Source organism: Centruroides vittatus, unplaced genomic scaffold (assembly GCF_030686945.1).
Source record: "Centruroides vittatus isolate TY-2023 unplaced genomic scaffold, ASM3068694v2 contig_459, whole genome shotgun sequence".
NCBI classification, from domain to species: Eukaryota; Metazoa; Arthropoda; class Arachnida; order Scorpiones; family Buthidae; genus Centruroides; species Centruroides vittatus.
Genome location: NW_027122255.1, coordinates 2,115,454 through 2,138,117, shown reverse-complemented (window position 1 = coordinate 2,138,117; position 22,664 = coordinate 2,115,454). Strand labels below are relative to the sequence as shown.

The following is a 22,664-nucleotide window of genomic DNA, read 5'->3' as shown; positions in this document are numbered from 1 at the left end:
AAAAATATTGTGAATAATTTGTTTTAATTATTTTAAGAATACATAACTAAATAAAAATTTATTTTTAACAAATATCTAATAAAATTCACCACCTTATTTTGAAATCTGTTAACAAAATATATTTAACTCATTAAATAGTTATTGATATTTTCTATTTCATATATTTAAAATGAAACAATTACAATAGTGTCTCAATTATCCAAACTTTTGGAATCCAAAATTCTACTTTATCCAACATAGCATATTTTATATTGAGCTTTGTGAGCATGTACACTATTTTGTTCATTTCCACTGTTACTTTATATATCAGTATACCATCACTGTTATAATTTCAAGTTTGCTCAACTGCAAAAGTGATTTGTTATATAGTATGTACAGTAATTATTAGTTTATTTTTCCAATCATAGAAAATATGATTGAAAAAAATAAACTAATAATTACAGTACATACTATATAACAAATTATTCCTTTTATTATAAATTTTATTTCAGTAACAAAGTGGAAAAAAGTTCTTTTAATTAAATAATTATTAACAAAATTGAATTTCACATTTAAACCAGACTTCCGTTAAATTTAAAATTTGTTTCAAATTTTCTTTTATTCATCTCGATATTAAAATTCTATATAGGACAGGTGGTCAGATTAGCAGAAATACTATCATTTTTGCTAATTTGACTATCTGTCAGACCTGTTTAGTTGGATAATTGCAATTCCATTGTATGCTAATTTATTCCCTTTCCATTTATCATAAATTATATACATGCTAATTTAGTAAATTCTTGATCTTCAAAGAATTAGTTAAATATATTGTTTATATTAATCAAACTACTAAAGGTTTACATATTTTGTTTATAATCAAATTATCAATTTGAATAGTAAAATGTTTCATTTTAGAAATATTTGATATTACAATAATGATACACAATGATTAAATTAATTAGTACACAATCTGTTAAGTATTAAAAACTTAAAAGCTTTTAGCTCATAGATCTGTGATGCAATATTTGTGTTAGATCTAACATCACACTATAAGAAAATATATAATACGATGATCTTTCTGTCATTAATGAGTCTTTATATAAGAAAGATTATTCATAACAATGAAATTACTTAAATTTTTATTGCATTATAAAGCTCTTTGAACACAGATATTTAATATATTGACAGAGTTCTATTCTAGCTTTGATTTACTAGCAAAAGACAAGAAAGAAGTACTCAATTGAATATTAGACAAAAACCAGATTGCTCTTTAACGTAGTCCTACTTTAGTTCATTTATATACTTAATGTAATTTAAATGGGAAAATTTATTACATGTTATTAATAATTACTCTGTAGTTAATTACAAAATTAAGTTTTAAACAATTGAATGAAATTTTATTCAAATCTTTATATTATCAATTGCTTTTGCGAACATATATCATTAAAAGCATCACTTCAAAACTTGGTATTACTGGTAAAGAAATATTTGCAAGATGACTGAAGTGAACTCTGAATAGAAGAAATGATTGACTACATCAAATAAGTCAATTTTATATAAATTCAATTAGCATACAAATTTATATAAAAAAAATATTATGACTAACCTCACAATAATGTCTAATATTATTCTCCAGTACTTCTATTTCATCTTTGGACCACATTCCTTGTTTCCACATATGACCTGTATTGGAAGGTTCTGGGTACATTAGACACAGAACAATGCTAATGTTATAAAACCTTCAAGATGTAGTATATTATAAAGGCTCAAAAATGGCTACATCTACTTTGTTTTAGTACTAAAAAAAATACTTAAAAACTTAAATAATTTATATCTTAAAGTATTCCTATTAGGTAATTGAATTAATTATTAACTCTAATAAAAGATATATTATTATTTGTTAAGAAATCTTAATTCTTATTATTTAAAATAAAATGCAGAATATTTTTACTCAAAATTATTTTTGAACATTTTGAAAAACAATATTTCATAAATTCTAAAATATTTAAACAAAAATTTAAAAATATTATATCTATTCAAATAATAAAATAAACATATATAGAAAATAATATCAATTAATAGATATTTAATGTTTTGCATTCCAACATAAATATCAACTAGATCAGGGGTAGCAAACTAGTGACATGTTGAGAAATGTGATCTGGTGCACGACATATCATACAATTTCAGTTTATCACCTATTTTTTCAATCGTTCTTTCAGTTTATTACCTAATCATTCTTTTTTTTAGTCGGGTTCTTTACATTTACTGTAATTAAAGCATAACCTTTCATTTATTTAAAAACTCGTTATCTGAAATCTAAAACATCATCACACAAACATTTTTAAAGATAAGTATGCATTATTCTGTGCATGCAGACTCAAAAAGGTTCACCATTCCTGAACTAGATCATACAAAGTTAATTATTAAAAGCAAATCAATTTTTTATTATCTAAATTATTTTTTTAATTTATTAAATGTATAGTATGTGTAACTTGTTTAAAAATTTTGTTTTATAAAACCAACATTCATTTTTATATGTATACAATTTTATAATACTAATAGCTATGACTAATATTTATCATTTATATTTAATATTTATTATTTTATTTTACAATTAATCCATTAAAAAATTTTTGAAAGTTGTCTAAAAGACAACAGTATTTCCAAGTACTTTGAAAATTTAAACATTTTGAACAAATATGATCATAAAAAATATATGAAATGTATATAAGAATAGATAGAATTTTGTGTCAAAAAACAACTATTAGATTAAATTGCATCAGACATCAGTAAAAAGATAAATATAAGAACAAGACATAAAAATAAAGAACAAGCTACTGTGCAGTATATTGTCAGCATATTAGATTTGTTAAAAGCTACTTGTAGTGTGCTGATTTATATTTGTGGATATTTTTCTTGCTAATGAAGAGTAAATAATTACAGATTCCCATACAGAGATAGCTTTTAAGCTAAAAAGCTAAGAGGGAGCCTCTATCAAAATGGTCTCTATATTGATATTTTTAAAATGCTATTTCTGGTATAATTTTATAAAAGACAATATAAAAAATGTTTTATGCTTAAAATAGATTCACAAAATGTAACTGTATATTTACTAAATGGAAAAAATAGCCAATAGCAATGCACAAGTTAACTAAATCAAATTTATATAATCACATCAGAATGATTCTTCCTTTTGTTTTTCATTTGCTTGATATCCAGTATTCAGTAATTACTTCAATGAATTTGCTCATTCCATACATATACCATAAGTTTAGAAAATTCAGAAGTCTTCCTGATTATATATTTTATATTAATATTAAATATCTGTTATCATATTTTATTAAAATACTTTATATTTTTAACTATTATAAAACAGCAAAAATCTTAATTTTAAGGGTAGGAATGAGTTTTATAAAAAAAAATTGTAAATGCTAATAACAAGTAAAATTGCCATTAAGTCCGATCCACACGACCCCAATTATCTCCCCACCCCATCGACCTTTAACTACCAAAATTTAATAACATCAATCCCCCTAATAAACAAACCTCTCAACAAAATTTCAGAAATCCATACATACAAAAATTATCCCGAAATTTTTTTGCATTTCTCAATGTTCTAAGGTGTCCTAAGTCCAAAAATGTAAAAATCTGGAGGGTTGTTTGTTGCTGAATTTCCATACTTTCCATCTGTTATAACAGTTGGGTAAGTAAAAAAGGCAAAGATCGGATATCAAGGAAAAAGATAGATTTGCCAGCATTATTCGTCAATTTATTTCTTTTAAGTTAATATAACAGATCCAACAAAATTTTAAAATAAATTTTCTAAAGCATGAGTTGATAAAGCAGTATTTTGGACTTAAACAAGAAGAAGATAAAATCATATGGCATTCACAGTTCTGCTTGCAAATGTTTCTTGTTTCATTTTAGAAAACATCTAATATATTTTTTTAAACCATTATTATTTTCTCCATATCAATGTAAAAAATAATTCTGAATATTCATTTATTTATACATGCAAATATAATTTTAAAATATTCTAATGAAACATAATATTTGAATATGAAAAGAATTTCTAAGCTTATTTTATTAAAAATTTTAAATTTTTCGAAAATTTCATTTAAACACTAGTATAATTTGCAATTTTATTGAATTATACAGTAAAATTTTGTATCATCCATTTAAAGCAGCATTTAATATCCTAGATAAAGTATTCTATCAATATGATTGATATGTAAATTTTTCCAATAAATCAAAGTTTTCATAAGTATTCATAAAAATGGAAATAACATCTTGAAAAAATATATTGAGAAACAGAAATGAAAGTAATAACAAATACAAGAAATGGTTAAATTATACATATATATAAAATTGTTGTTCAGATTAACAGTATTCTTCAACAGGAAGTATATTGAATCAGATTGTAAAAATGTGCAGGTAGAATCAATTACTAGAAATGTAGACAGATTCACAAAAGTTTTGTTAGTTATGTCATATCTTCATGACATTGTTAAATATGACAAATTTATTACATTTTGTATCTGCAAATCCTGAAGCTAATCATAATCTGATTTACTATTCATGACAAAATATCAGTGATCTGATTTCAAGAGTATACTGTTTCATCCAATAGAAATGTAGTGTGGAAACTTTCAAATGGTGCAAGTTGTCTCTGACATGAGTTTCAGCAGTAAAATGAAAGAGAGGAAAAAAAAAAGCATCATTTCACTACTTCCAATATACAGGCATTGATAGATGGCATTAAAAAAAATAAATAAAATAATAATAATAGAAAGGATAATAGATTCAACTGTTACTTCTCACAGAAAAGGTAATTGTTAGAGATTAGGCCTAATTTTCAAAGAAGTGAATAGTGTTATTAATGTATGTAGGTGCTTAGATGAAATTTGACATAAATGAAGAACGATTACAAAAGCATTTAAAAAAAGAAAAGGCTAGTAAAATTTCTATACAATTGATTATAAGAATTCTATTTATAATTTTAACATGATTAAGAGAATAGCATGCTATACATGATGTGTACATCTTTCCAAATGAGATTTCAGTTCCTCAATTAAACTAAAAATCATTTCCCTCTACATATGATAGTATCAAAATGTCTTTGAGTGACAGACATGGTAAACAATAACTTTTTGATGAACTGAGTAATTAGTCAATCGAGAAAGCTAATAATTCAGTGATCAGCTTCAGTTGTTTTGACTTACGACAACCCACCCTTTGTCATATATGGACCATTTATTTTGAAAGTGGTGTAAGTCTAGTTTTGGAAAAAATTGAAAAATTACATAATATACACACAATTTAGTGTAAACTAAATTGTTTTGTTTATTTATGAACAATTCACACTTAGCATTTTAAAATAACCATATGCATTGATCAATTAAAAATTCATTGGTAAATGACATTGCATAATCATAGATTATGAAAGTGGTGTAAGTCCATTTTCTGCAGTGTAATTAAGCACTTGGGCTGTCCATAAATTACATCTGCATTTTCTTTGAGCTTTTACTCCCCCCTCTTGTCCCAGTTTGTCCAAGTTTTTGTAACCCTTCCCCTGTTTGGATGTCCAACATAACGCAACCCCCATTAAAACGTTCATCACTTTATGAATGATAGATACCATAAGCGGAAATGAAACATACAAGAAACTTTGAAATAAATATAATAAAATGCATAAACTGTATAAAATTTAATGAAATAAATGGATGTCCACTAATGCTCAACCCCCTTGTCTGACTTGTCTTAAGGGAGTGTTTAACCCTCTCTTAAGACAAGTCGCTTCCAGTGTGGACATCATTTATGGACAGCCCTTTACAACAGAAGAATAAAACTATGAATTTTACCAACAAATGTACAATTTGATGGAATGCAAAAAAATCTATGTAATGAAAATAAATGAAAAGCAGTGTCTAATGGTAAGCTCATAATAATGATAAACTTATAAAATAGTTTAACGATAAGTAAATATTTTTAATATTCATAATAAACAACACTAGTTTATTTCTTGTTATTATATAAAAACAAAATCAGAATAAAACACAATGTGTTTCAAGTGAAATTGAGTTTTACATAATAGAAATTTAATGAATTTTACAGTTCAATAATTATGAAAGTGGTGTAAGTCCATTTATGGCCCAGAAAGAGTATATTAGTTTAGTTAAATTCACATAGAAGTCTTTATGCAATTAACTTACATATTTCTGAAGTCATAGAAACATTGTCAAACTTAGTACACTTTATTTATATTTTTGAATCAACTAAAATGCAAATGTTTAAACTCGAAAGAAGAAAAAATGGACTTGCACCACTTTCAAAATAAACAGTCCATATAACACTGCCTATTTACAATTTTGGTCATAACAAGTTTTGTGAATACCAAATTTTGTCATAACGCAACTTATGACAAACATTCATCCTAGGTTGTGATATGATACTTTCATAAATCCAGACCTAATGTTATAATAAAATTCAAACAAATAACTCAGTTAAAATAAAAAATATACAAAATCTAATATAATCCATAATTAAATCAATATATGATCATCATCATGCAAAAAATGAATAATGACATGAAGATATTTTCACTTATCACTTTTTGTGTTTTAAATAATTTTTGATAAATGAATTAATTTTAAAATTAAGTAATAAAAATAAATCAGAAAATGTAATTTATTTTAATAAAATTTTAATTTCTGAATTTCTACATTCTGCTTACCTCTATTATGAAGACTATTTTTATCTTCACGGCTTGTAAACCATGCTTGATTAATATCTCCAGCATTCATTGAATTTTCTCCATTAAAAACCTAGAATAAAGTTAAATTTTTATTATATTTAGTAAATAATGGCACTTCTTTATACTAAATTATTAATATATACCTCTGTAGGCATCAAATTGGAAGAAAGTGCTCTCTGGCCTAATTCTACTACTCCAGCTGTCAAACCTTCTACTCCTTCTAAAATTTAAAATACAATTATAATAAATTTTATACTACTATTTAGTAATATAGTGAATATAAGAAAAATTTTTAACCAAAGGTGTTAAAATTCTTTTAAATCATAAAATCATTAAATTTTCTCTTTAATATCTGCAACCTTTGCATTAATTTTTATCATGTAACTGTTAATTATTAAAACATCCATCAACTAAAAATGATAGGAGTAAGTAAATTTTAGATAATTCAAATACATCTGAAAAAATTTTTCTGCAAAAACTAACTGGAAACATTAACCATACCAACTTTTATCACCACATTTTAATAATAAATCCTCATTTTAGATTATTTTTAAAACGTCTTGAATGTCTGAAACATATGTAAAATGTGTAATCATATTAAATGATAAATTAAAAATCATGCTCAACCATCTAAATGACAATGGTAATGTTAAAGAAATAGCAGATAGCAAAGATCAACAAACTGATTAATAATAATGATGAATTATTCATTTAAAAAAAACTGAATTATACCACAACTATTTTTCCAGTATTAAAACAAAATTTATCCAACTATTCAATAAAGTCATCTGATAACCTGTAGTACTGTTTATGTAAAAAAAAGTATTAGAAAATAATATGACAACATGAGGCGAGGAAAATGTATTGTTTTAAGTACAGTATATTTGGACTAAGCATCTTAAAACTTTAGTATGGTGTTAACTCATAACTTGAATTCAATTTCTTTTTAGAGGGCATTTGAGTTCCAAAGCAATTTTTCTCATAAGAATAAAGTAAAATTAATCTGTTCCCAAACCCCAAAAATGCCCATTTTAATTCTAAAAAAAACCATAATTTAAGCTAAAATAACACAAAATAAATGTCCTAATTAATGCATAAAATGATGAAAATAATAATAATAATAATGAACTGTATCACAGTTGAACTCATTCAATGTGTATCCCAAACTCATATCAATGGATTTAGAAAAGTAAAAGATATTCATTGTTTCATTTGTAACCCAAAAATAAAATTAACTCAATCTGGCACAATGCTGCAATGCAACCTGTATAGATATCACATATTGTATAGTATGGCTGTCCTTGTTTGTGTTCTACTTTTGGAACAAAATTTTATTGAAGTAACTGTTTAGTTTCCAAGTTGTTTGACTTTTAGAGCATTAGAGTTCCAAGGTACCACCGTATTATGTCATGCATCAATTTCAATTTGATATAAAAATAATAATAATAATATCTGGAGTTGTATATAAATGTGAGATAAGCCAGGGCCATTGGGGCGATCATTTAAAAAAAACTGAATTATACCATTACTATTTTTCCAGCATTAAAACAAAATTTATCCAACTATTCAATAAAGTCATGTGATAACCTGTAGTACTGTTTATGTAAAAAAAGGTATTAGAAAATAATATGACAACATGAGGCTACTGCATGGGTAGGCTATACCCGATCTCTGGGTCGCTGGATGGCTTTAAGGATAAATTGTTGGTGGGATTGCAAGATCCAGCCAATGTCAGGATCAAGTTAATTGCATCCTAACTTGCAGATAGTAAACGAAGTTGAGTAGGAGGGCTATTTTTCAAGTGGGAAAGTCAATGAGCACGTCGTTAGGTGTCCATGGTTTAACAAAGACAGGTAGACAGGTTAACGAATAAAAACTTCTAAATCTAAGAATACACAAAAATATGGGGTATACATCTGCAGAAATATGGAATTTACATATAAGGTGACATGACAAAATATTTATGCATTCCGTTTGCATTCTAACCGCTATGTGCTTGAGAGAAAGTTTACAAAAATACCTCAGAGAGAGATGAAGTTCTCTGTTTTTTTTTTTTTTTTTTTTTTTTGTAGAGGTTGAGCCAGGGACAAAGTTTTCTGTTCTTATAAGGCAATTTAAGCTGTTGTCTTCCATGAATTGTAATTGCCATCCTAGAAGGTCCGTTGGGAACAGGGTGGCTGGAGGTATTCGCCAGTATATGGCTCCAGATGTAGCCAACCTTGACTTGAGTTCTCACCTCCCTTTTATCACTTTAGCTTGAGAAAAATAGTCAGGTGATTGACTGTTTGGATGACGAATCTGCAGGTATGAGGTGAAGGATTACTGTTGCTGCTGTCATGTCTGTATTTGGTACGCTTCTGTCTATTTAGACGTCAACAATAGGCTTTCTCCTCCTTTAACACTGTGTTAACCCTTTCCCGGCCAGGGTACCGATCTATCGTTACCCTATTCGTTTAGCAAAACGGCCAGGGTACCGATTGATCGTTACCCTGTTAACAATCGATTTTTATAAAATTTATCGACAACAGATGTCAGCACTTGACGGCATCGTCTTGTTTATCGTTCATTCTACATATTTTTGTCCAGGTGGTGTTTTGTCGACTTAAAAAATTTTAATTGTCAGTTATTTTTTCTTAATTTTTCATTTTCTGATAATTTTTTATTTTATTTTTAGCATATTCATGCAATAATATTACTATAATAAGTTTATTTATGCTATAATAAGTTTATTCAGCTATAATATGTTAATATATCGTAAATATTTAAGTTATGACCTTCAGTTCTGATATTTTATATATTTTTTTTAATTTTTAATTTTTAATTTTTTTTTAAATCTAAAATATTAGCAAATGTTACATCTATTGGTATTGGTAATCATATGTTTATTACAAAAATATATAGTCTTGTTTGATATGAAATGAATGAAGTATATTAGTTAATTATATTAGATGAAAGCAGAATAAAGTTCAGATTTCAAACAAATGTTTGATATAATGTGCGATAATTTCACAACGAACATACGTACGTGCATAAATGTAATATCAAATTGTACAGAACAATATTCTACGTCATTCTGGCTCAGTGACAATAAGAATAAAGTAACCAGACAATGTTAATTTTGACAAAAAGTAACAAATTTTCAAGTTTGAATGTCAATTATCATATATTATTTTTTTTTTCTCATAAATTTTTCAAACAAACTTTATTGAAAAATGTCGTATTTAAAACTAACTATATTGATAAATATATGTGATTTTTTTCATATGAATCAAATAATAATTTAATTTTTGGTGAATTTTTAAAATAATATTGCCTGATTTACCTATTTTGACCTTGGCCGTTTTACAAAATAAGGGGGCGTGGCAAACGGCAGGGAAAGGGTTAAATATCATTTAGACTCAGATGTTATATTTCTCAGCCAGTTGTTGATGGTACGGGTAATATTCAATCCATTTCCTGTGTGATGTTTTCCTTACAATTGCAACAGAGAAATAGGCTTAAGATTTTTCTTAATTTTACGTAAAATTGCACCCAGATCCTCACATAAACAGAGTGCATAATATTAATATTTTGTGCTAAATACTTTAAGATATGATAACAATATATTATTAAATAAAATTAAGTGAAAAAAATTAATAAGCTATTATTTATTACTTATCACTGAAAATAATTATTGAAAATTTGAATAATAATATAACTAAATGTTTTATTAGCTCAAGGTATATAGACTACAAACAAAGGTACAAGAGGTACATAAAACACAGTTGGATCTATTACTGTCATTAGAGTAACCCAAGAAGAAAGAAGAGTAGGTCTAAAAGGGGTCTCATACATATGTGTAAACAAAGGGGTTGTACAGAATCACCAGGCAATGACAAGGTTTGAATCTCAACACCTCCTCTCAAATTGAAATAGTCATTCCTGAAAAACAAAGTCCAATTTCATGACAATAAAAACAGTGCTTTTTCTCTGGTCAAAGTCTTCATAAAGATATCAGCCAACATTTCACTTGTTGATAGGTATTGAATGGTCATACTTCGAGTATATGACAAATAAAATGATGCCTTACATTGATGTGTTTGGTCTGTGTATAGGGTTTTTTTTGCCAGACATTGTGCTCTCTGGCTACCACAATTTAGGGTTATTGAAGTCAATAATGCCTTCCCTATTTCATGAAAGATCCTTAAGAAGCATATAGCTTCGTTTAATTTATAAAGGAATGAATAAGATGCCTGCAAGCGGCAGATTTCCTGTTTTCTCTTATTAACACAAGAGGGCGTAATAAGAGAAAACAGGAAATCTGCCGCTTGCAGGCATCTTATTCATTCCTTTATAAATTAAACAAAGCATTTTTACTTATTCATATTATAAGCAATGGATACATTTCCAAAAACAATGAAGGATGACAGAACTAATACTGATAAGTCATGGTTGTGGAAAGAATTCTGGCAAGATGCTATACCGCTAGATTTATATATAGCTTCTTTTGACCATTCCATTAATGCCATATATTCAGCTTCTACATTTGAGAGTGATAGTGTGCTGTTTTCGTGCTTCCCATGATATTGTCCTCTTGCATAGGAGCTATTTCACATTGCTCTTCCTTCAAATGGTCAGACATCGTATTATATTCTTTACACAGTCTTTCTCTATTGCCTGATCTGATTATTTTTAGCCTTCCTCTATCTCTGATTGTGTGTTGCCATGTTACTTCTTCCTATTTCTGGCTGTCAGCCTCTATATGCTCCATTTCTTCAGTTGAATGTTCATTCTTTGATTCTCATCAGATAGGATATATTCTAATGTTCTTATGTCTGGCTTGTCATGGTCAGTGTCTTTATTACTCTCAAAACCTTTCAATTTGGCTTCATTTATGAATTTTATATTGTGAGTGACACGTACTTTCTTTGGTAAGCCACACTCTATAAGCTTTATTTTCCATTGAGTAACCAACTAGCACACAGGGTTGTGATTTAGGCTCAAATTTACTTTTGTTCATCATTTTATTCATAGTGTATGCCCTATATCCAAAAGGTCTAAAGTACAAAACAGTCATTTGTTTTCTATACCATATCATAAAAGGAATTTCTCCATTATATAGACTATAAACAAAGGCATAAGATGTACATGAAACAGTTGAATCTACCACTGTCCTTAGTGTAACCGAAAGGGAAAAGAGAGAGGTCTAAACAAAGGGATTGTACAGCACCACCTGGAAACAACGAGCTTTGAACCTCAACACTAAATTTCACAGATTATAATATAATAATTGTAAAAATTAAAATTTCATTAGTCATTAAAAATTTTCAAGATCCTGAAAATGTTTTCATTATTGATCTAATATTGGATAATACCATATATGTCTATATGCATCATCATACTTTATCAAGAAATAATATTGAAGTAATGTGATTGAAATAATCTTGATAACAGATCAAGCTATTTTAAATAATTTTTTTACATCAAATGACGAATATGCCAAAGACTACTAATTCAGCTCCAAATCTAAAAACTAATACTTTTTTTTTGTTTGAAATTTTTTTGCAAATATACAAAACATGTATCTAAAATTTATACTTTAGATGTTATTTGGTTTATTATTGTAAGCTATTTATTAAACACAAAATAAAATTAGAACATTTCTTTCTGTTTTTATTTTTCTCTCTAACATTCTCTCTTCTATTGCATTCTCCTCTGATTCTTCTAAATTCAAATTAAAAATGTCTCTTTTTTTTCTTGGAATCAGTGTAAAAATAAAAATCATAACACTTATTAATATATAATCAGTTATTAAATTAATTCTGCTTCTTACTATTTTTTTAATTATTTCAAATAACTTTGAAACATACCTTAATTTAACAAATTTTTTCTCTTTATCCATTAATTTTAATTGTTTATCATTTTCTAATTTTCCTATCCATTTATTCAGTAAGTATTTTGGATAATCATTTAAAATAAACATTTTAATTATTTCTTCTTCTTCAGAAAAAACTTGTTAAATTAAGGTATGTTCCAAAGTTATTTGAAAGAATTAAAATAGTAAGAAGCAGAATTAATTTAATACTGGAAAAAATAAATTCAACTAAAAAGTATGTTGTAGAAACGAAAAAAAATATGACATAACAGAAGAAAAAGGTGGGGTATATTCATTTAATTGTACTTGTATATTGGTGAAACAAAATGAAAATTAAAAATAAGATTAAGTGAACATATTCGAGCAATTAGGGGAAAATATGCAAATTCAGTGGTGGCTGAACACTGTAATTCAGAAGGTTGTAAAATTGTTTAGAATACCGTGAAAATAAGGAAAAAAGAGGAAAATAATTATAAAAGACAATTATATGAACACATCAATATAATTAAACAAACGGATAGAATAAATAACAATACCAGAAGAGAGATACACCAATCATGGAGAAGAAGCATTGACAGAAGAGAGGGAGAGATGTAAAAAAAAAGGATTGGAACGGATTGCGGTGAAGTTTAAGTGAATGTGAACAATCAATGATGTAAGTTTCGGTGTAAGTTTTAAACCAAAAAATTTATTTAATTTAATTATTTATGTTTTTAAAAAAACAGGAATATGTATGGAATTATTTAATTAATATTGATTTTGAATATGCTTGGAATTAGGAATGTGTTTAAAAACCCAGAATTTGTAAGAATTTTATTGTTTTATTGTTGGGAATTTTATGTTTATTTATGATTGTAACAAAATTTATTTTAATTATAGAAAATGTCTTTTAAATGTCTACCGATGAGGGACAAACAGGTCCGAAACAACATTAAAGTGTATGTTCAGGTGATTTAAATAAACAATATCATTTCTGATCTGTAAGACCGAATTGCTGCATCCATAAATCCAGTATAATAAGTCCTGTTGATTGATAAAGTACTAGTAGATGAGATAAGTTTAAATTATAATTAATTTTTATACTCTGTATAACAGAAATAATATTTAAAAATTTATTGCACAGTTCTTTATTTTAAAAAAATAGCATCATGATAAAAAAAAATTACAAACCTGGTAAAGTTAAAATAAATGTAGGACCATCTTGCTCTAAATGAAGATGTTTTGAAAGTGGTTCATCTGTATCTGAATTTATTGCTGACATTGCTACCTTGGAATCATTTTCTAAATGTACTACTTCAGAAGATATTGTACCTAGAACAAATACATTAATTTATTTTTAAAAATGTTAGAAAATTAAAAATTAAATCTTAGCTGTCACAAGTGTTAAAATAATTTAAAATCTATCAAAATCTAGTTTAACATTTATATTTTTGAAAGTTTTTGTCTTACAAGAAGACAATTGAGTCTCCAATTCGAAGGAAAATTGGTGAGCATTTAGCCCCAAACACAAATAATTCCTTGCCCAAATAATAGGACCCACTTCTCAAGTGTTTCCAAAAAACAGACCTCTGAAAACTGAGTGGTTAGCTTGTAAGTCTAGAAGTTCTATCTTCAGAATGGCAGTAGACAAGTAGATAAGGATGCTGGACCAACAAAGTATGGATTTGATCCTTCATGACTTTAGTTTTTTTTAAAATAGGTAACATAGTTATTTTATTATTTTGCTGTATCATTAGCATTATTATTACTATTCTTATTCCTCACATTTAAAAGCTTATAAAATGAGATTAAAAATCATGACATCTGTTTAGCAAAAACAAAGTTTCTGAGATTTAACTCTTGCATGTCATTAAAGAAAATTTTTATTCTGGCTTTAAACAATGACAAATTTGTGTTTAGAGCTCCATGCTCATCAACTTTCATTCATATTGGAGATCCAAATGTCTGGCTGTCTCCTTGTTAGTTTCTAATGTTTATGTTACGTAAATAAATTTATGGAATCGCCATCGCGGTGTCAATTCCAAGCATGCGCCGCTCGCACTGTAGATTTAAGAATTTGAACACGTCAAATCTTTTTGCACGTTCCTAACGGAATTACCGGATGCCTGTTTTAAATTCAAAAATTCTGTTCTTCTTGGAACATTCTGCACATGCATTCTATTAAATTTATAGAATTTATAAGTTTTGGAAATGATTCATAAATTAAACTAAAGTGTTTTTGAGACAATTCTATGTTAAATCTTAAATATTTTAAACATGATACATCATAGTATAAAAGGTTTTTTCACTGTTACTGTCTACTACAGAATGCTAATTACTTATTAATTATTTACTGTATTGTTTACAAGTATTTTAATTAATATTTTCAAATACTTCTGCAGAATTAATCTGTTTCAATAGATTAAAAGAAAAACAAGATCTCTAATTGCTTAAAGTATTGAATGAATAAAAATAACTTGCAACTGGTGCAAATACAATTAACATTTGATTGACAAACATTTTCATAATCCCTTCTGGGCTCTTCTTCAGGCTTCTTTTTAATTCAAAACAGGCTGGCAATTACAATTTGATTTTATATTTGAATGTTAAGTGATTTCAAATACCATATTCACATGCATTCCCCTTTAAATATGATTAAAAATTAAATATCATTGTCTAGTAAAGCCTGCCATGCTCTCAAAAGATACATCTCATCCCTAAAATTAATGCAAGTGGTTCTGCAGCAAGCCTTAAAAATTTTGATCGCCTCCAACCATTTGAGGTGTTCCGGGTGCATGGTGGTAAGGATAATTTGAGCTCTGGGGAAGTCTGCCGTAATATAAAGGTTCGTCAGTAGGTGAAAAGTGTGGTGGTACTCCTATGTTGTATATCAGATTTACGTTCCCATATCCTGACCCTATTGAACGTTTAGTGGAGACAACATACACCATTTCCCTATCCCATCTGTTGTCTCTGATAGGGATGCTATAAATGCCAAGAAGTCTGTTGGGGTTAGCGGAGTCTTTTCCATTACATAATATGTTGAAAATGGAGGGGCATCTCCTATAGGTAACATTGACCTGACATCTCTTGGCAATTGTGGTGTACAACGATTTTAAATAGGGGTTAAAAGTGAGAGGAATCCTCTCCTTATCCTCTTCCTATTTATCTCTCAGTATTTCTGCCAGCCTGTTTTGATTTAAAAAGAAGCCTGAAAAAGAGCTCAGAAGGGGTTACGAAAACATTTGTCAATCAAATGTTAATTGTATTCGCACCAGTTAATTGGTTCATGTGAGTAGCACTTGTTATATTCATCCCGATGTGTTGCGCAGTTAATTATTTAATGATGATTATTAATAAAGTATTCTACTTGTTAGTAAATTTTCATTTTATTGTTTAGGCTTAAGTTTTTTGGGGATTGTAAGATTGATTGGATAAGGCAATGCAACATCTGGGCATCTGTCAAAGGGGAGTGCCTCTTGGGACTTTCTATGGGAAACTGGCCCATATTTAGGTGTTAGACATGTGAAGAAAACATGGAAAATGTCACATGACTAATTTGGTGGTGAGGCACAAACCCATGACTAACTAGTAGTGTTTTTATCCACTTGGCCACTATCAGGCACTTTAGTTTTCTAAAATTTTATATCATGCAATACTTGATTATATAGGAGTATATTTTTTCAGCACATGCAATAAAAATAACTCGATAAACTGAATTAATCCAAACAGATAATTAAACATGAAAGAGTTAAACAGATAAGTTTACTATTTATCTCTTTTCCATAAAATAAAAGCCATTTAAATTTTCATTTCATCAATAAATTCAAATCATCAGTAAAAAAATTGAAATAAAAGTAACAAAAGACAGTCTTTAATAAATTTATAATTTTATTTCATTTGACAGTTTTGAAGAAACTTGGCTTCATGTTCAAATTATATTTGATTTTTTCAACTTCTAGAATTAAACTAAAAAAAAAATCTATTTTTTAAATTAAGATTTTTTTAACTTAATTCAATGACATATGTTTAAAAAGTTTTTAAAATATAATGAAGATTAACAGTTACCTTGTATATAAAATTTTACATTACTATTATTACTAATTAGATAATAATTTGTTTTAATATTTTTAAACCAGTAATTTAAAAATTTTCTCTAAGTTAAGAATTTGAATCAAGTCCAAATCCATAGCTCTAGATTTTTACTAAAATTGGAATTTATTAATAAAAATTCTTATTGATTAGAAACACATTGTTTTCATTAGCAGGCTCCTTTGTAGACAATTTTAAAATACTCTATTATTATTACTAACATATGACTTACAATCACCATCTTTCTTTCATTAAAATGAAACCACAAATTAGACTGATAATGAAAAAAATAAATGTATATGTTTCAAATTAAGTAAAAACTTTTTTATTTAAAAATTTTGTTTTGGATAAAACCCAGATGTAGATTTGAACTTTATCCAAAATTTTAATATAGACCTACAAAGAAAATTTTTAATAATTTAAGTGTTTTAATATTTTTAAACCTATAATCCATTTAATTTTAAAAGTTTGTACACAAGTTGTTAATCTGTATTACATTTAAGAATTTTTAATGAAAAAAGAGTGAAATTTTAGAATGCTTAAAAATTATTTATTTAATAAAATGGAGAAATCACTGAGATTGACATTATATGTACTTTTTTTTAACATACACAATGCCAATCTTTGTTTTCTCTGTTTTACTATACAGTATTTGACATGAAAATCAACCCATTGATAATTATTTATTTATTCTTTATAACTCTGTTCTAGAAGTTACATGATCAAATGTATTCTAAGTATAGAATAATGTTACTTTGAATATTTTAAATAAATAAGACACAAGTTCTAAAAACACTTTTTAATAATTTAATTATTTTTCAGATAAGAATTTGTATATTTTGTATTAAAATGCAAGTAATTCGTTGAAAGGTCCATTAAATAACATAGCAAACAGTAGCTGTATATTTTACAGTCTATTTTGAGTGTTGCTATCAGTTTTAAGAAAACCAGTCCATTTTAAATCAAATTAATAATTTTATTATTAAATGATCCAAACTAAATTGTTAGGAATTCATAAGTCATTTTAAAGTCATTTTAAATTCATAAGTCAAAATTTCACAATTTTAATTAATTATTATACAATTTTTCACTAAATGTAAGTGATGTTTCATTGTACTGCAGTAATTTAATTAATTAAATAGTCAATAAAGAATTCCACATATTTAAATATTATTGGCAGAAAAATGCAGCTAATTTACTAATGTATATTAAATATTTATTTTTGAATGATTGTATTGGTTCTAGATGATTCAAAAATGTTTTTTTCTAAAGAATAATTTGGAAACTGATATTTTGGCAAATAATATTTTAAAAATTGTTTTTCAAATAATATAAATTTAAGAAACAACATCCCAATTCAAAATATTTTTTACCTTCACCTGCAATCACAACAATTTCAGATGGAACTTGAATACCTGTTGATACATGAATATTTTTTCTCTTGGAAATGCCCATGTCCAATTGATCATCTGGGTCATTTGAAAGCCCTTCATCAGAGTGTATATTAGTGATGCTGTTCTCATTTCTAGAACAATTTATTTCTTCTTCAGAAAGATTTAGTCCAATAGGATCTTCACTATCAGTTAATCCAGGAACTTCACTATCCACAGGAAGATCTGTTTGCACTGCCACACCATCGTCAGGTAAATCCATAAAGTTATGTCCACCCACAAACCTAAATAAGACAAAAATGTTCAATTTATATTTTTTATCCAAAAATTACTATCAATAATTATTATTTTATCATTTCTAAAATTAATTCATTTATAAAAAATATATTTATTTATTAATTCATAACACCTTTAATAAAACATTTTTGTTGATCTTTGCACTCATCCTTGAATTCAATGACATCTACATTTGAGTACAAAATCATTTTTCTTCAAGATTCCTTTTTCTATGTCAAGTGTCCTGCATTTGTTAATAATAATAATAATAACATGGATGAAGGTGAAATGTACAAATATTTTGGATCCCTACAGACCAAACTCAAAGAGCATGCACAAATAAAAATAAAGACAACAAAAGAACAGAACAGCAGATTAAATTGAATACTAATGATAAAACTTAATGCAAATCACACATTTAAAGCAATCAACATGTATGTCATTCCAGTATTAATATATTCACTTAGAGCTAAAAACATTAAACACTCACAAAACTAAAACAACATTATCAAAACAAAACACAATCGTAATGCTTCTATAGAAAGGCTGACTCTTCCTGATAAGGACAAAGGACAAGGCTACAGACATCATAAATCTTCACAACGAACATAGACAACATAAAAGTTTTTCAACCATTAAACTTATTTAACACTGACTTAATCGCAAATTGCACAAACTTGATCAGACAGTCTTGGGCTCAAAAGGCACTCCATAGTAGACACCGTAACAATCTCTAACATGATCATGTTAACAGAATTATATCAAACTGCTGGCTGACTCATGGATATCTTATAAAATTATTCTTAAAGCTGGAGTTACTATATAAGTGATGACAAACTGATCTTTCATAGGTTTTCAACAGTGACAGCATTGTAAATGAAAATGTAAACATTTTTGGCCACATTCAAGGGCCATCATCAGATCTGTAATAGCAAATCATCAGTATTAATAGCAAAAATACTCAATCCAGCATATGAAGATACAATTTAATATCATAGTTACACAACCATTTGTATGCTAGACAATACTCTATTATTTTAAGCTATAATTAGGGTTGCCATAATTGCCAAGCATTGATACAATATGTTTATTTAAGTGCTAAATAAATAAAATATGAAAAGTGGGAAAGTAATGGTTTATTTTACTCTGATAAAAAATCAATAAAGTTTAAGCAATCTAATAAAATGAACACGTAGAATAATAAAAAAGATGCAAGGCTAATCCTTTTCAGCTCAGTCATATTTTAAAATTGATTTTACTTTCTTAATTATATGATTTTCTTCTTTCACATAATTATAAAATTGGGTACAAGTCATTATAAATTATAAATATTTTTTATATTTGTCATTATAAAATTATAATGACAAATCATAATTGCTTCAATTGTCTCCACTGACAACCCGTTTCTTTCATCTGACTATTGAGTTGACATTAGGGAAAATATTCTCTCCACATCTGCATTGTGGGTTGGAATGGCAAATACGTATTCGCATAGCTTTATTAGAGACTAGCAAATGAGCCTGGCATTGCTTGGGCAAACGATTTGGATGATTTGTACATTTGGAAATTAAGTTTTTACTATCAACAGTAATCTTCAACAACCATAGTAATTGTTATATAACACATACCCCTTATTACTGAGAATCATTTTACTGCTTCAAACATTTACAATCGTTCTATAATCGAACCAATATGCAATAACAAATTCAAATTTAAAACAGTTTGAACATTTAGTTAAAAAATCAAAATAGATAAAAATATTTATAACAATGTCTAAAAATGTTATTAATTTAATACACCTAAGTACTCAATAAATACAAAACTCAATGAAGACTAAACGTAATTAAAAACAAAGAATCGCATCTAAAATAGTACAGTAGAAGCCATTCTTCAGGTTAAGCCTTAATCCTCTCCATCTCCCCTTGCGGGGAAATTTTTAAAAAACCCTTCTTAGTGTGCATTTTCATGACATACCTTAACTGTGTACCAAATTTCACCTCATTAGGTTCAGTGGCTTGCTCTGGGTGATGATGAATCATTCACTCAGTCAGTCAGTCCATGTAATTTTATATATTTAGATGACTTCTGATCAATATGCTTTGTATCTGCAAAAAAACTTCAGCTATTTCTCTTCCATACTCAATTTCATAGTTGCTTCATAGTTTTGGATGATATTATTTTTCTCTAAATAGACTTTAGACATACCAACTGGTTGAATAGAATCTCTGTGTTGCCAATATCGATGTTTCTTACTTGTAAATATGTAGGGTTTCTCCAATGGGATCCCAGCTGTTTTTTAACCCAGGAAATTCTTCTCATCCTGGGAAATTCTGCAAATTTCTAAAAAGTTTACTTTTTTCTTATTTTGTGTTAAGGTTGAGAAAATTTTGTAAATAGAAAGTATAATTAACTCAAACTGTCAGAATACATTTGTATTTATTAATTTTAAGCCTGCTTATTCGTTTTTTAAATTTTTGCTTATTATGGCACATCACAGATTGTCAATAATCAATATGTAGCCTATTTGTAACAGAACTCTGAAAATTTTTTACATGCCTGAACCTGTAATATCTGGAATAGTTGTGCTTATGCTGTCTTAATTTTTAACCTTGCCCAGTAGCTTGAATAACTGCATTATGCAAAGTTGTGCAAATTGAGCAAGGATACAAATGAGTACAAAGTATGCAAGTGTGAAGTTTTTCTTTATAAACCTGATTGTTAAAGCCAAATGAACTGCCAAATTATCAGGCTGTAAGCTCGATGCAGCTATTAAAGCAGCCGAGGTAGACAAATCAGGAATACTATAACGCATCTTGAAAACGAAGCAGAAATCTTCCAAACTATAGATGAAAAAACAAGTAACCTCTGTCTTCTCTTAAATGCATTAAAGACAATTTCACCCACCTCAATTGAATAAAAAAGAGCATTCTTGATAGCGGGACTTTTCTTTAGTAAAATAAGAATCAAATTGAGTGATCGGAGTACTGACCATCTTTGCTTTTTAAAATCTTATTATAAAAATTTACAATAATATTTTGTATTATGTTTTATTTAAATAACAAAAATTACTTTCTAACCTAGAAGTTCGATCTAAGTTCATTTTTTTCTTTATTTTCAACTCAATTCAAAGGCATTTTTGTTGTAAGCAGTTTCCAACAGACTGTAATAAATTTTTTCTGTTTGTGAAAATTTCTACATAATTCAAAAGTAATTTTTATACAGTATTATTAATGTTGTTATTTTGAAGGTTGCAGGACATATTAAGTTACTTAAAAATGAAAAATAAATTTATCATTCGATTTTAAGATTTATTTTATATCTTAAAAATAATTAATTATATTCCGGGATTCCCAGAATCCCAGGGACAAAAGAATAAGAAATTGCAATAGTATGTTCTATTTCCGAGGCACTGCCACTCGCCAGCCACCTCATGTACAGTTTAGAGCAAAAATGGGACAAAAAGTAATATGGGACAAAAAGTAATACGGGACTGATTAGTGAAATATGGTAAGTCTCGTATATATGGGACGTATGGCAGCCCTAGCTATAATTTATGTTTTCTACAAAAGTATTGTGAGGTGTTAAAAACTTTTTAAAACAATTTAATAATTGTGACATTGGTTGGTGACATATACCATATTTTACGGACTATAAGACGCATTTTTTTCTTCGAAAAATTGCCTCTAAAATTCAGGTTCGTCTTATAGTCCGTAGCATCTTATAGGTATTTAAAAAAAAAAAAAAAATGCTTAAAAATTAAAGTGCGTCTTATAGTCCGTAAAATACAGTATATATGAAAAATGAATAGTTTGTTTTAAAATTTTGATCTCAAATCTTGTTTTAGAAAACATTCCAAATTCCAAAAAAGTTCAGCTAGAAAAGAAGAAAGTCTTCTACAGAAGCCTGATGTTAGCCTCTGAACAAGGCTGAAAATGTTTGCATTTTTGTGTACAATGCTGTCACTGCTTGAAACATATAAAAGATCAGTTTATCATCACTTATGGATAGCTCTTTGCAGAGACAAAAAGGACAGATAACTGCCAAGACTAGGTTATGAATACAAAAATATCAAAATTACATTTTAAAAACAACGCTCACAGATGACACTTAAAGAAAATGCCATATTGTGTGCAAGCTTTTAGTATAGACTACTTTCATCGACATAACCAAATAGCAAATGTAATACATCAAAAACTTGCACACAAACAAAAACTACTATACATCCAGAAACCATACTACAAATACACACTTCAGACAGTCATAGAAAACAACACACACAAAATATGCTATAATCACAGACAAACCAGACATCTCATTCACTGACAAACAAAACAAA

At 27.5% G+C, this 22,664-nt stretch overlaps 1 protein-coding gene across 3 annotated transcripts in view; it reads right to left on the bottom strand.

Moving 5' to 3' along the window:
* Nucleotides 1-22,664, bottom strand: part of LOC136977455 (cyclin-D-binding Myb-like transcription factor 1) — a 68,185-nt gene that overhangs the window by 27,955 nt on the left and 17,566 nt on the right. The window contains exons 2-6 of one of the 3 annotated variants that reach the window (XM_067272946.1): nucleotides 18,035-18,336; nucleotides 13,761-13,901; nucleotides 6,880-6,956; nucleotides 6,716-6,806; nucleotides 1,586-1,677 (exon numbers count right to left, since the gene is read on the bottom strand). In XM_067272946.1, the coding sequence (XP_067129047.1) occupies nucleotides 1,586-1,677; nucleotides 6,716-6,806; nucleotides 6,880-6,956; nucleotides 13,761-13,901; nucleotides 18,035-18,314 (681 nt within the window). In that variant the 5' untranslated portion in view covers nucleotides 18,315-18,336. The remainder of the gene's footprint in view (nucleotides 1-1,585; nucleotides 1,678-6,715; nucleotides 6,807-6,879; nucleotides 6,957-13,760; nucleotides 13,902-18,034; nucleotides 18,337-22,664) is intronic. The other 2 variants (XM_067272947.1, XM_067272948.1) reach the window with 2 other exon arrangements.